At 40.9% G+C, this 15751-nt stretch overlaps 1 protein-coding gene across 4 annotated transcripts in view; it reads left to right on the top strand.

The window, feature by feature from the left end:
- LYPLA1 (lysophospholipase 1) overlaps window positions 1-15751 on the top strand; it is a 43588-nt gene that overhangs the window by 15568 nt on the left and 12269 nt on the right. For 2 of the 4 annotated variants that reach the window (XM_053558566.1, XM_053558563.1), the window contains exons 3-4: window positions 10985-11050; window positions 13977-14024. In XM_053558566.1, the coding sequence (XP_053414541.1) occupies window positions 13984-14024 (41 nt within the window). In that variant the 5' untranslated portion in view covers window positions 10985-11050; window positions 13977-13983. Of the gene's footprint in view, window positions 1-7748; window positions 7832-10984; window positions 11051-13976; window positions 14025-15751 lie in introns of all 4 variants that reach the window. The other 2 variants (XM_053558565.1, XM_053558564.1) reach the window with 2 other exon arrangements.

Genomic DNA, 15751 nt, shown 5'->3' with positions numbered 1-15751 from the left:
GACTCTGTCTCTACAAAAAATAAAAAAAAATTCAAAAAGCCAGTAAGTGGTATAGAATTTTTCCATATGGAAAAAATAGCCAAGGTTTTATTGTAGTAAGAATAATTATAGGAACATAAACATTTTTAAAAAGAATAATTATAGGCCTGGTGCAATACCTGAAGCTTGGGTGAAGCCTATAATCCCAGGAGGGAAGATTGCTTGAGGCTAGGAGTTTGAGACCACCCATCCACTCTCCCAACTCCCTTCTACAAAAAAATTTAGAGATTAGCTGTGCTTGGTCACACAGACCTGTAGTTCTAGCTACTTGGGAGGCCAAGGTGGGAGAATTGCCTTGAGCCCAGGAGTTTGAGGCTACAGTGAGCTATGATGATCACACCCTAGCACTCCAGCCTGAGTGCTCCAGAGGCACCAAGAGCAAGACCCTGTCACTAAAAATGCGTATAAAATAATAAAGAGCAATTTTAAAGAATGATTGCAAAATTATGAATATTCTGTTTTATTCTGTTTATCTAATCACCATTGATTCACATCTTTACTTTTCATTACACTTTTAAAGTGGCTTTATTTTGTAAACTGTAGGAGAGTTAGGCTGTCATCCACCTTAGCCAGCCATGTCATATGCAGTAATGTTTTGAAGAAAATAACTGAACCTATATTTCATTTTGGACTTTAACAGGTGGAAGATTATTTTGTTGAGTGTAGATTTTTAGTGGCTATGTATTCCCAAAGCTGTAATTAGCTGAAATAATACCATGATGTTTAGGGCTTATTTAGTTATCCCTGAAGTCATTAGCACAAATTCTGAAATAGAAAATATAGTAATGATACACTTAGAAATTGAAAAAGGAAATGGAAACCATTACATAAAACCAGTGTTGCCTGTGACATGGAAAGAACGTTTTATAATGCGGCTATACTGTTATCTTTTGTAGTAGCAGATAGGTTTTATTTTTTACTTTGCTATTTTAAAAACTTTGTTTAGGCTTGGCCACCCATAGCACAGTGGTTATGGCGCCGGCCACATACTACCGAGGCTGGTGGGTTCGAACCCAGCCCAGGCCAGCTAAATAATAACAACAACTGCAACAGAATAATAACCAGGTGTTGTGGCAGGAGCCTGTAGTCCCAGCTACTTGGGAAGCTGAGGCAAGAGAATCACTTGAGCCTAAGAGTTTGAGATTGCTGTGAGCTGTGACGCCATGGCACTCTAACAAGGGTGTCATAGTGACTCTGTCCCCCCCAAAAAGTTTTTTTTCTTTAAAGACAGTCTCGCTCAGTCAACTAGGCTAGGGTGCAGTGTTGTGATCATAGCTCATGCAATCTTAAATGCCTGAGCTCAGGCAATCTTCCTGCCTTAGCCACTTGAGTAGCTGGGACTATAGGCATGTACCACCATGGCTGGCTAATTTTTTGTTTTGTAGACAGGGGTGGGAGATAGTCTTGAACTGCTGACCTCAAGCTATTCTGTCTCTGCCTTCCAAAGTGCTGAGATTACAGGTGTGAGCCACTGAACCTGGCCAGAGGCTTTTTGGATCATTTTGTCGAAGGTTCTCTAAATATCAAGGCGCCATGGCAGAGGGCCTTGATTCCTTGGTAACGTCTGCTCTGGGCTCACAGTCTGAGAGTGGCAGCCGATATGCTGTGTATTTATATTGCTGTGAAATATTGCTTCATGTACATATTAAAATGTAAATGTACTATTTGCAAAGCTAACAAGTATACATATATTGTGAAATATTCTTAATTCTACTGAAAATCTTAGAAAATACAGTGGTCATTAACAGTGAAAAATAAATACATTGAAAAAATATATCAGTCAAGTGAATAGCCTGTAATAAACTGCAGCGTAAAATGTAAGCAGAGAAGAAAAACCGATTAAAGGGGTTGTTTAACATAGACCTGTAATAATGGACTTGAGTCAGTTAATACCACACATACTTTTACTTTATCTTAGCATATGGCACAAGCTGATTCTATCTACAGAATCTGTAATCCTGTCTTAAAACGATTTTCTAAATCTTTTCAGACTGAGCTCAGGCAACCAGTTCATTTCCTTCAACTGTCTCTCTATTACAGTTTACTCCAAAGTCAGTAGAGCCTAGATCACCACTGGGCATCAGGTAGCCCAGAAAAGGGGACGTTCAGCCACCACCAGTGCCCCTTAGCTGAATGCAGATGCTGCTTACCTTACAGTGAGGTTCTATCCCAATAGACCTACCAAAACTCGAAAAGTTGAGGAGTGTACTGAGTGTTTCACTTTTATGCTATTGTAAAGTTAAAAAATCTTAAGGTGAACCATAGTTAAATCAGGGACTATCTGTACTTCACTAGTGGTTGAGTCTGGTGGGTAGAGGGTAATTTATCAGTTGGTTTGCAGCTGTTACGCAGTTCTTTTTTTTTTTTTTTTAGACTGCAGTGACCTCGTAGCTCATAGCAACCTCAAACTCTTGGGCTCAAGTGATTCTCTTGCCTCCATCTCACAAGTAGCTGGAACTATGAGCTCTGACTACAGCTCCTGGATATATTTAGAGACGAGGTCTCGCTCTAGCTCAGACTGGTCTCGAACCCAAGAGCTAAGACAATCCACCCATCTCGGCCTCCCAGAGTGCTAGGATTACAGGCATGAGCCATTGCGCCTGGCCTGTTTATGCAGTTCTAAACTCAGATTGGTTCAATCTAGGAACCTTTTTGAGTTGGATGTGCTATTTAAAAAATTTATCTTGGACTGGACGAGGTGGCTTCATGCCTGTAATTCTAATACTCTGGGAGGCTGAGGTAGGTGGATTGCTTGAGCTCAGGAGTTTGAGACCAGCCTGAGCAAGAATGAGACCCCATCTCTACTAAAAATAGAAAAACCTGACTCAGTGCCCATAGCACACTGGTTGCGGCGCCAGCTACATAACACTGAGGCTGGCGGGATCGAACCTGGCCAGGGCCAGCTAAACAACAATGACAACTGCAACAAAAAATAGCTGAGCATTGTGGCAGCCTCCTGTAGTCCCAGCTACTTGGGAAGTTGAGGCAAGAGAATCACTCAAGCCCAAGAGCTGGTGGTTGCTGTGAGCTATGACACCATGGCACTCTACTGAGGGTGACAGTGAGAAACTCTGTCTCAAAAAATAAAAATAGAAAAACTAATTAGGTGTTGTTTTGTCCCAGCTACTCGGGAAGCTGAGGCAAGAGAATCACTTGAGTGTAAGAGTTTGAGATTGCTGGGCGGCGCCTGTGGCTCAGTCGGTAAGGCGCCGGCCCCATATACTGAGGGTGGCGGGTTCAAACCCGACTCCGGCCAACCAAACTGCAACCAAAAAATAGCCGGGTGTTGTGGCGGGCGCCTGTAGTCCCAGCTGCTCGGGAGGCTGAGGCAAGAGAATCGCTTAAGCCCAGGAATTGGAGGTTGCTGTGAGCTGTGTGAGGCCACAGCACTCTACTGAGGGCCATAAAGTGAGACTCTGTCTCTACAAAAAAAAAAAAAAAAAAAAGAGTTTGAGATTGCTGTGAGCTGTGATGTGATAGTACTCTACTGATAGTGACAAAGTAAGACTGTGTCAAAAAAAAAAAAGAAAATTATATTGAGTTATAATAGTCAAATATTCAAATCTTAAATGTTCAGCTGGATAAATTTTTACATGCACAGACCCATGTAATCATCAACCTGATGAAGATACAGCACATTTCCAGTTTCCAGAAGTATCTTTCATTCCCTTTGTAGTCAATACCCTCCCATCCCCGAAGGTCACCGTTCTTCTCACTGCCATTACTGTAGAGAAGTCTGTCTGTTCTTGACCTTCATATAAATGGCATCACATGTTATATCCCCCTCTGTGTCTGTCACCTTTTGTCCATTGTATTTGTAAGGTTTATATATTTAGACATAATTTTTTCTCATACATGCTATTGTGTAACTCAAAACCTTTTTCTGTAAATGTGTGCTTTTTAAATTTTCTTTTTAATTTTTAAATTTCTATTATTTTTTTTAGAGTCGGGATCTCACTCTGTTGCCCAGGCTGGAGTGCAGGATCACTTTTCACTGCAGCCTCAAACTCTTGGGCTCAAGCATTTCTCCTGCTTAAGCCTCCCAAGTGGCACATGCCACAGCACCCCGCCGATGTTGCTTCTTGTATCAAGAAATTGTGCGTCACGGTCACGGAGCTTCCCCGTTGTCCCATTGTGTGTGCACTGAGTCCTGTGTGTGCTCACACGTGCTGCTGCTCTCACCACCCGTGTGTGTGTGTGTGTGTGTGTGTAAATAGACTCTAAATCGTCTATTATTGATTGACTTTTTTTTTTTTTTAAATCATGGGGTCAGCATGCAGATGTCATCTTTCACCACCTCTGTGTACTCTCCTGTTTCCCGTACACAGGACACTTGTACATAACCAGCGTGCACACTCCAGATTAGGAACTCATCACCTCTGTGTACTCTCCTATTTCCCGTACACAGGACACTTGTGCATAACCAGCGTGCACACTCCAGATTAGGAACTCATCACCTCTGTGTACTCTCCTATTTCCCGTACACAGGACACTTGTGCATAACCAGCGTGCACACTCCAGATTAGGAACTCATCACCTCTGTGTACTCTCCTGTTTCCCGTACACAGGACACTTGTGCATAACCAGCGTGCACACTCCAGATTAGGAACTCATCACCTCTGTGTACTCTCCTGTTTCCCGTACACAGGACACTTGTGCATAACCAACGTGCACACTCCAGATTAGGAACTCATCACCTCTGTGTACTCTCCTGTTTCCCGTACACAGGACACTTGTGCATAACCAACGTGCACACTCCAGATTAGGAACTCATCACCTCTGTGTACTCTCCTATTTCCCGTACACAGGACACTTGTGCATAACCAGCGTGCACACTCCAGATTAGGAACTCGGCATCAGTTCAATGCTACCACCCACTCAGCAGACCCCGCGCAGGTTTTGCCAAGTCTCTCAACTGTTTCCTTCCTGGTTCAGGATCCTTTTCAGGAATATGTGTTACTTTTAGCTGTCATGTCTAAAATTTGAAACCTTTTATCAGTCTTTCTTTCATTTCTTTTATAGTGTTAAAGCATACAGCGTTAAGTTCTGTGCATTCTGTAGTATGACCCTGAACTTGAGTCTTCCTGATGGCTCCTCGTGAATGGGCTCAGTCAGACATTCTTTGTCTTTATTTTTGGTAACAGTTTTATTGACATATAATTCGCATACCACACAATTGACTAATTTAAAGTGTGTGATTTAATGGTTTTAAATATATTTGCCACAAGTTTGTGACTATCACCAGTGTCCATTTTAGAACATTTTCATTACCCCAAAAAGAAACCCTGTTCTCTTTAGCTGTTTTAGCGTCATGAATCCTGCCCCACGAACACTCACAAGGATGAGTGTGCTTGTTTTCAGTTCTCTTGGATACACACCAGGATTGGAATTTCTGGGTCATATGGTAATTCTATCTTTAGATTTTTTTAGATCATTTCAAAATATTTATATTTAAGTTTTTTAAGTTTAAGTATATTTAAGTTTTTTTTTTCATTCTGAGTTTATTTAACATTTCATCCATTTGAAATGAAATGATACATTTACTCCAACACTGGCTAGATACTGTGATAATACTGAAATAAAACTGAATTATATGCTTGCATCATACTTCTTTTTTTCTATTTTCTTTTCTTTTTTGAGACCAAGTCTCACTTTGTCATCCTTTGTAGAGCTGTGGTGTCATAGCTCACAGTAACCTCAAACTGATTCTCTCAAAAGTGATTCTCATGCCTTAGCCTCCCATGTAGCTGGGACTGTAGACACCCACCACAATGCCCAGCTATTTTTAGAGATGAGGTCTTGCTCTGGCTCAGGCTGGTCTCGAACCTGTGAGCTCAGGCAATCTAGCCGCCTCGGCCTCTGAAGTGCTGGGATTACAGACGTGAGCCACCTTGCCCGGCCTTGCATCAATTCTTAATTCTAATTCTATCAATAGAAATGTTGAGAACTATTTACATTTACAAGTTTATTGCAGTTCATATGATTTTTTTTCCTCCAGAAAAGTTATTTTATTTTGTGTGTGTGTGTAGGGTTTTTTTTTTTTTTGAGACAGTCTTGCTCTGTCACTCTAGCTGGAATGCAGTGGTGTCATCATAGCTCACAGCAGCCCCTAACTCCTGGGCTCAAGTGATCCTCCTGCCTCAGCCTCCTCAGTAGCTGGGACTACAAGTGCCTGCCACCTTGCCTGGCTAGTTTTTTTTATTTTTAGCTGATAGAGGGTCTGGCTGTTGTTCAGGCTGGTCTGGAACTCCTGAGCTCAAGGGATTTTGTCTACCTAGGCCTTTCAGAGTGCTAGGACTACAGGCATGGGCCACTTTGCCTGGCCCAGAAAAATTATTTCTAAAAGATCAGCAGAGATTACTAATCTTGATTCATTTGGATTTTTTTAATAAACCATGATTAAACTTTATAGTTAATTTTTCTGTATAAAAGAATTAAGAGTCTGAAGCGTCGGAGCCAATGTTTAAAGAGACACATCTCCATGATCACTTTGTCATATCTTGTGGTGTGTGTAAAATCTTGGTTAGCTCATCAGTCTTCCAAGCAGTCATTAATTTTTCACTTCAGAATAACATTCTAAAATGGAGCTACACATTAACCAGGGGTGAGGACTTTGAGTGTACCTTAAGAACTTCAGCTTCTAACAGAAAGTGCCCTTTAAACCCTTCAGGCAGTTCTGCTCAGAATTTCAAGCTTTTACCACTTTTTAAAGAGAAACGTTGAGGGCAGCAGGACCCATCTGAGGCCAGACTGTCCTGGGGAAGCCATGGGTACAAATGTTTTGGTTGCATGAATTGCTTTTGAGTGTCCCCCTCACCTGAACAGTGTGCCCTGTAGATCTGAATTTGCCCCTCCCCTTGAGCTCCCTCCTACCTGCTTGCTTTCTGTTGAGTTTATTACTAAAAATGTGTACATGGGTATTGATCGATTAGTTCCAATTTAATAGGGAGTACCAGTGGTGCTTGTTTTTCCGTTTCGGGGAAACTTCACTTAAAGAATGGTCTCTAGTTCCATCCAGATTGTTACAAAAGATAATAGTTCACCACTGTTTTTTATGACCGAGTAGCACTCGTGGTCCACATAGACCACATGTTATTAACTCACTCATGTACTGATGGGCACTTGGGTTGGTTCCACATTTTTGTGATTGTGAATTGTGCTGCTATAAACATTCAGATACGTGTCTTTTTGATAAAATGAGTTCTTTTCCATTGTGTGAATACCAATAGTGGGATTGTAGAATGAATGGTAGTTCTAGTTTTCGTTGTTTGAGGAATCTTGACACAACTTTCCGTAGAGCTTGTACTAGTTTGCAGCTCTACCAGCAGTGTGTAAGTGTTCCTTTCTCTGCAGCCATGCCAGTATCTGTTGTTTGGGGATGTTTTTGGGAAAAGCCATTCTCAGTGGAGTCAAGTGATGCCTCATTGTGGTTTTGGTTTGCATTTCCCTGATGATTAGAGCATTTTTTCATATGTTTATTGGCCATTAATTAGTCTGTATTCTTTTGGAAAGCTTCTGTTCTTGTCTTTTGCCCTCTTTTTAATGGGATTGTTTATTTTCCTTGCCGATTTCTTTGTATTCTTTGTAGACCCTCACTACCGGCCCTGTATCAGATGTGTAGCTTGCAAATACTTCTCTCCCATTCTGTAGATTGTCTATTCACTGTTGATTGTTTCCTTGGCTGTTTAAAAGCTTTTTAATTTTTTTAGGTCTCCTTCGTTAATTTTGCTGTGATTGCCTTTGGGGTTGTCTTCAAGATTTCTTTGCCTAGGAACAGAATGCCCTACCAGTGGTGAGACATGCTTGGTTAAGTTCTAGAGCTATTGTTATTGCAGAAATGTAAGCCATTCCCAATTCATACATACGCAGTGAGGGGGACATCTCCACAGCTGTGGTGTAATCCGTGACAATGCTGAGGGACTGGCTAACAAACCATTGCCAGAAAACACAGCTAGCAGAGTCTTAGAAAATGTCATTGTACAATCTGTGATGGTCATGTTGATTGGAACTGGAGCTGACATTCTTCCTATCAAAATCTTCTTTTCCCAGTGTCAGGATGAAAAGCTGAATCGCGTTAAGACCTGTAGGAACAATCATGTACTAATTTTCTTGCATTTTCTACTTGTTAGTTTGTTAACAGAAGATTTCTGGGGTCAATTACAGTGAAGGAAATATTGACTCGTCGGACCATAGTGCTTTGATCACATCAGGGTTCCTTGACATTGATGTTTGGTGGCAGTTCTCCACACATTGTCCTGGGAGTTTAAAAGGATCTCTTTGGCTGCTGTGTGGAAAGCAGGCAGTGGGGAGATAAGAGTGGAAGCAGTAGGAGCGCTGTGTCCCCAGCCAGGGGACAGCATGGAGGCGACAGCGGAGCTGGAGTTCTGATATTCTGTTGATGGCACCAATAGAATTTTGTGGCAGTGATTTCCTGGGCCACCGCCTCTACCTCCTACAAATCCCTTTCATGCCAGCTCTGCCACCACCAATACATAGTTTGCCTCAGCCTCCCGAGTAGCTGGGACTACAGGTGCCCAACATGACACCCAGCTAGTTTTTGGTTGTAGGTGTCATTGTAGTTTGGCAGGCCTGGGCCCGGCTCGAACCCGCCGGCTTCAGTGTATGTGGCCGACGCCCTATTCACTGAGCTATAGGCACCGAGCCTGAAACAGAACAGTTTTTAATATTAATGATTTCTAATTTAACTATTTTTTCTTTGTGGAGCATGCTTTTTTATCTAAGTTCACAGAGATTTATGTATGTTTCTTCTAGGAGTCATACATTAGATTTAAGTCTTTGGCCCAGTTTTCGTATGTGGTGTGAGGAGGGAGTCCAGCTTCCTTCTGTTGAATGTGGATATCTGCTTGTCATAGCTACATTTGTTGAAACGACTTTTCTTTCCTCAGTGATGTGTTTGGTACCCTTTTCAGAAATAAGTTGCCAGTAAATGGGAAGGTTTACATCTGATTCTCAGTTGATTTATATGTCTACCCTTATTCCAGTATTATCTTTCTTAGTACTGTTTTTCAGTATCTTTTGAAATTGTGTAGTACGAGTTCTTTGTTGTTTTTCAAGATTATTTTGGCAATTGGGTTGTCGGTTTCTGCAGAGTCAGCTGGGATTCTGATAAAGATTGCATAGGTACTGTAGATCAGTTTGGGGAGCACTGCCACCTTAAAGATATTAAGTCTCTGCAGTGCCCGTAGCTCAGTGGGTAGGGTGCCGGCCACAAACACTGGGGCTGGCGGGTTCAAACCCCAGCCCAAGCCTGCAATAGTGACAACTGCAACGAAAAAAAATAGCCGGAGGTTGTGGTAGGCGCCTGTAGTCCCAGCTACTTGGGAGGCTGAAGCAAGAGAATTGCTTAAGCCCAAGAGTCTGAGGTTGCTGTGAGCTGTGATGCCACAGCCCTCTACCGAGGGGGACATAGTAAGACTCTGTCTCAAAAAATATATATATTGTCTCCCAGTCTATGAACCTTGAATGTCTGAACATTTGCAAACATCTTTAATGTTTTTCAATATGTTTTGTAGTTTCAGAGTAAAGTCTTTAACATAGGTACACACATACTTATGCACATAACACTTGTACATACAAGAACTCACATATTAACATACATTCACCCACAAATGCCACAAATGTAGAACTCCTTGAATAGCCTAGCTTAGAGTTAAATGTTATATAAAAGTTATATTAATGCTATTGTAATTAATCTTTTTATTTATTCTTAACACTTTGGGGGGTGAATTAAAACAAAAATAGTTAGCAAAAGTATTTAGCATTTATTTGCAGACTGTTTTATACAAGAAAGACTTAAATTACTTCTACTTTATCTTTTAGTAGAGATGTAAAAAGTGTTAGGGAGAATGTGAAGTGTAGATAAGCAGGAACTGAATGTATAGATAATCACATTTTTGTTAAATCTTTATCTGTTTCTTAATTTATATGCAAGGGAAAAATTAGAAATGCATCAAATGATTAACTGTTTATTTCTGGTAGAAGGATTATGATGACTTCGGTTTTTTCAATTTTTCCTACATTTTGTTTTGAACATGTATACATATATATACACAAGAAAATATTAACTAAAGTTATGATTTTTGCCATGAAGGCTACGTTGTACAGTTTGATGAGAATATTTCAGATTGTATATGAAACCAGCACATTGTACCCCTTGATTGCACTTAATGTACACAGCTATGATTTAACAATAAAAAATAAAATAAAGTTATGATTTTTAATAGTGTCATAAGTATGTCAAGATAATAGACTACTGATTTACTTCATTTGTGTTTATTTTTCTTCATATAAAATGTGCATTGTATTATCTGTTTTGCCTCTTTGTAAGCACATTGTAGTAGATTTATAAAGAGATTAAAAAATATCTATCTTGGCTCAGTGCCCGTAGCTCAGCAGTTAGCGTGCCAGCCACATACACTGAGGCTGGTGGGTTCGAACCCGGCCCAGGCCTGCCAAACAACAGTGACACCTACAACAAAAAAATAGCCGGGCATTGTGGCGGACGCCTGTAGTCCCAGCTACTTGGGAGGCTGAGGCAAGAGAATCGCTTTAAGTTCAAGAGTTTGAGGTTGCTGTGAGCTATGAGGCCATGGCATTTTACTGAGGGTGACATATTAAGACTCTTGTCTCAAAAGAAAAAGAAATCTGTCTTGGAAATTGTAAAGCTCTGTGGAGATCTATGAAGAAGCACACATTGATGTTCAGAAATTGCAGAGAGCATCTTTATTCCTAGATAAGACTTAAATAACAACTACTGACTGGTTTCTAGGCAGTGGTGGTGTTTTAATAGCATTGACAATTTATACTTTAAGATACCTTAAGCATTTAACATTTGCCTTAAATTTTTAAAGTACTATTATGCTGCTAATTTATTTGGATTTAAAAATAGCATCTAATAGCATTATTCAAATAATTTTTCCACTAGGCATGGATGGGCAGAAGCCTTTGGCGGTATCAGAAGCTCACATATCAAATATATCTGCCCGCATGCGTGAGTATCTCTGAGCTTCAGGCTTGTGATTCAGAGTCTGGAGGGAAACAATTGTGACAGCTTTATCCTTACAGAAAAGCACTGGAATATAATTAATTTTTATCTCTTAAATATTCAGTTTAAAAATAAAGATTAGTAGGATTTCTGAAAACTAAAATGATCTCTTGGCTAAATTGAATTTTATTTTTCTTTTTTGTTGAGAAATTTAAAATATTGCTCTCTCAGAGGTAAATTGAACTTAAAGCCAGAAAAATTACTTTGGATATACAGATATCTATGACATTAAAAGGGTATCTGTGGGGTATTTTCAAAGGGAACTCATCAGTCAAAGAAACTTTTGTTATGTTGAAAACACTTGTATTTTATCAATTAGAGGCAACGGGAGGTACTTGGGAAAGACCCCAGGTCTTGCAGTCTGATAGATTTGGTTTTGAATTCTGGCTCTGAAAATACAATAGAACACGCATGGCTGACCCTCCCCTTAAGCTGACCTGACTTTCACAGACTAGACTTGTGTGACAGGCATGTACCAGGACAGTAGCCTGCCTAGTTCCTTATTTTGTCCAGTTTCTCATAGTCCCTTGGGTGGTCAGGTTACAGAGGCTCACTTATATTTGTATAGTAAAAACAAACTCTTTAGCCAGGCATAGTGGCTCACTCCTATAACCCTAGCCCTCTGGGGAAGCTAAGGCGGGAGGTTCGCTTAAGCTTAGGAGTTTGAGACCAGCCTGAGCAAGAGCAAGATCCTGTCTCTACAAAAGTAGAAAAAAGTTACCCAGGCATGGTGCTGCGTGCGTAGTCCCAGCTACTCCAAAGGCTAGGCAGGAGAATTGCTTAGCCCATAAATTTGAGGTTGTAGGGAGCTGTGATATGATGCCACTGTACTATAGCCCTGGGCAACAGGGTGAGACATTGTCTACAAAAAAAAAAGGTAAGCTAGCTCAGTGGCTCACGCCTATAATCCTAGCACTTTGGGAGGTTGAGACAAGAGGATCACTTGAGTCCAAGAGTTTGATGTTGCTGTGAGCTGTGACACCATGGTACTCTACCCAGGGTGATAAGTGAGAATTTGCTTCAAAAGAGAGAGAAGAGAAAGAAGAAGGAAGGAAGTTAGTTAGTTTTGAGCAAACTCAGAAAATCATTAAAATCAGCAAATTTTGGTCAGACGTTTCTGAGAAGTGGTAGTCATGGAGAAGACGGAGGGATTGGATACAGGCTAGTAGGTTGGTATCCTCAGAAGTGATAGTAGTATTAGTGTTGGGATAGATACATGAATGGGAAGAGGTAAATATTTGTGAAGATTACATTCCTCTTCCTTTTTATCCTGAAACAGAGGGTCTTTTCTAATCTCTGTAGGCTGCACCTGAATACTGTGGCCAGGGTTGCTGTGTCATCATTCAGTACGATGAGACAGAATTCTTGATTATGTTGAATTTCCACTATACTGTTATTTGTCCCAAGATTGAAGGCTATTTGATATCTAGGGAGGTGTGTATTCCCAAAGAAATTTTGATACTGTTTTGGAACCTCTAAGGTAGGCAGATTTCATGAATCAGAAGAATAGTGGTAAGATGTAGCTTATAGTGTATTTATTTTTCATTCCTTTTTACCTGGCAAAATTCAGATTACCCAGCATGTTTTTCATCACAGATTTGAATTGGGTGTAATGGACACTTAGGCACATTTTATAGTTCCCTTATTTATTTAAAGGTCTTTTTTTTTTTTTTTTTTTTTTTTCCGGCCGGGGCTGGGTTTTGAACCCACCACCTCTGGCATATGGGACCGGCGCCCTACTCCTTGAGCCACAGGCGCCGCCCTAAAGGTCTTTTTTAATCAAACAGGTATATATTTCAGAACTAGAAAATTAGCAAAATTACGATCTGAGCATATAGGAATTAATGTTGCAGTATCTGTGCAATAAATTATTCATTGTCCTTAGCTTCTTTCCAGAGTTTCATATTTTGTGCAATTCCAGTTACCTTCATTCCTGGTTTCCCTTCACACTAAACGTATTCTTAAGTAAAGGTGTTGTGAAAAGAAAAAGAAATTTTTTTTTTTTTTAATAGAGAGAGAGCCCTCGGTAGAGTGCTGTGAAGTCACAGCTCACAGCAACCTCAAACTCCTGGGCTTAGGCGATTCTCTTGCCTCAGCCTCCTACAGGACTACAGGCGCCCGCCATAACACCTGCCTATTTTTTTGTTGCAGTTTGGCCGGGGCCGGTTTGAACCCACCACTCTCAGTATATGGGAGTGAGCCACAGGCACCGCTGGAGAAAAGAAAGCTTTTTACTTGTGGCTAGTCTTTCTTTCTTTTGGATATCACACATTTCCCTGCTCTCTGCTCTTAGTCCCTCTCTTCTCTCTTTTTAAAATAAAGTCTATACTTTTATATCCTAAAGGAAAAGTGTTTTTGTTTTTTTTTTTTTCTTTTCTGGATTTTGGCCGGGGCTGGGTTTGAACCCGCAACCTCCAGCATATGGGGCTGGCGCCCTACTCCTTTGAGCCACAGGTGCCATCCAGAAAAGTGTTTTTAAGGCCAGGCGCGGTGGCTCACCCCTGTAATCCTAGCACTCTGGGAGGCTGAGGCGGGTGGATTGCATGAGCTCATGGGTTCGAGACCACCTGAGTAAGAGCGAGACCTCGACTCTAAAAATAGCTTGAGCCCAAGAATTGGAGGTTGCTGTGAGCTAAGAACGCCACGGTGTTCTCTACTGAGGGTGACAAACTGAGACTCTTTTATCGTGTTTAGTTCTTTGCAGCTGCTGCTCTGTCTTCAGAACACATTTGGAGGGAAAGGAGAACAGAGTTCGTATGTGAAGATTGTAGCATATGGTTTTGAGTGGGTTTCATTCTGGGTTTGATTGATGGGATTTATCAGTCCTTGTGGTTTGTTATTCTTACTGTGCTGTTTTCTCTTCCTCATGTAGGCCAGTTATGCCTGTTACATTGAATATGAACATGGCTATGCCTTCTTGGTAAGTGAGAATTTTACTTGTTTGATAAGAACTTCCTGTACTTAGTCTTTTATCAGAAGTGCTTTTGTGTACAACAGTTGTTAATGAGCTATTTTTAAATGCAAAGTTACATAATTAACTTTAACTTTTACTTGTTTAAGTTTTTATACTTTGAATTTGAGATTAAGAAGGTAGAGAAATAGGAGAGAATGAGTGAATAAAAACAATGTGGTAAAATATCTCTACTGCTCAATAAACCTTTGTTAGTTTAAGTAACCGAACATTTGAATGATCCCTTGCGACATATACGCTTTTTAAGCCACAGCCTTTTCACTCTTCCAATTTCTTGCTTTCTTGGAGAGCCGGCTAGTTTTTAAGGGAACCCTTTCCCTTTCAGCCCCATCAAGCTATTCTCACATTCCCTGTGTATTTTATGGTCAGAAACTAGAGGCAGTTTCTTGTTCCTGTGTGCCACTGCTGGACTGATTTCTCCCACTGCTCCCCTGCTATTAGGTCTTTTAAAAGTGATGGCCCTGACACCTGACTGATGTTTTCCTTTCTGCTCCAGCTCCTGTCACTGTTTTACCTTTTGGATGACTGCAGAGCCCAGTGTAAATGGCTCATTCCCATACTTCCTTGACCTCTTCTCTTCCCCAGAGACTTTCTCCTTCTCTCCACTTTAGTCATCCACATTCCTGCGTTGGGCCTTGTCGCCAGATCTGCTCCACTTCTGATACCCCTTGATTGAGATCTGCTGAGCACAACATTGTTCATCCTTTGAGGTTGCTTCCCTGTTCCCACACTATCTGTTCTTAGACCTCATTTAGGGCCTCCATTCTTTTGTCTTCTGGTCCCTTCTACTTTTCCCATCCATTCCTAACCTATCCACGCACTTTTTTTTTACCCACTTTAGATTCTTTGGCAATTTTTATAGGTTTCTAGTCATCTCAGCCTTTGATTTTTCATCTTCCCTATCTAGAAAAATCTTTACCTCAGAACCAAAATTTCTCCTCTGATGTCGCCAGAGACTATAATGTAAACATGTGATCTGATGGAGAGTTAGGGAGGGCTGGTGAAAACACTTTGCAGAATATGGATAAAGATCAGTTTAAATACCTGTGTTCATTAAGGTTAATGCAAGAGTGACTTGGTAAGAAAAGTAACTATTCCATTAGATTTTCATCAGATCCGGCAGAAGAAATGAATAGTTGGTCTGAGACAGAGTCTCACTGTGTTGCCCACATTAGAGTGCCATGGCGTCAGCCTAGCGATCCTCCTGCCTCAGCCTCCTGAATAGCTGGGACTACAGGTGCCTGCCACAACACCTGGCTAGTTTTTGTATTTTTAGTAGAGACAGGGTCTTACTCTTGCTCAGGGTGGTCTTAAGTTTCTGAGTTCAAGCGATCCTCCTGCCTCGGCCTCCCAGAGTGATAGAATGACAGGTGAAAGCCACTGTGCCTAGCCAGTCGCTGGAATTTATTACAGATTTTCAGAGTTGTTGGCTGAGATTCCTGCATGGGTGTAAAATTGGACTTGACAATTTCTCAGGTTGTTATCACCCTAACATTATGTGGCACTGTGACTTTTTAACATGGACTCTGTATTAGTCGGAGTGAAAAGGATGACAGGATGACAGAGTCACACATTTAAATTAATTGTTTGGCTTCTGTGGACATTTTATTTTGAGTTTCATATCCTAGAGAGAATCTCGAGTTGGCTGCCTTTTTTATCCAAACCACCATGAATTT

The sequence above is a fragment of the Nycticebus coucang genome, chromosome 13 (genome assembly GCF_027406575.1).
Source record: "Nycticebus coucang isolate mNycCou1 chromosome 13, mNycCou1.pri, whole genome shotgun sequence".
Taxonomy (NCBI): Eukaryota; Metazoa; Chordata; class Mammalia; order Primates; family Lorisidae; genus Nycticebus; species Nycticebus coucang.
The sequence above is the reverse complement of the archived record's forward strand: the minus strand, read 5'-3'. Positions and strand labels throughout refer to the sequence as shown.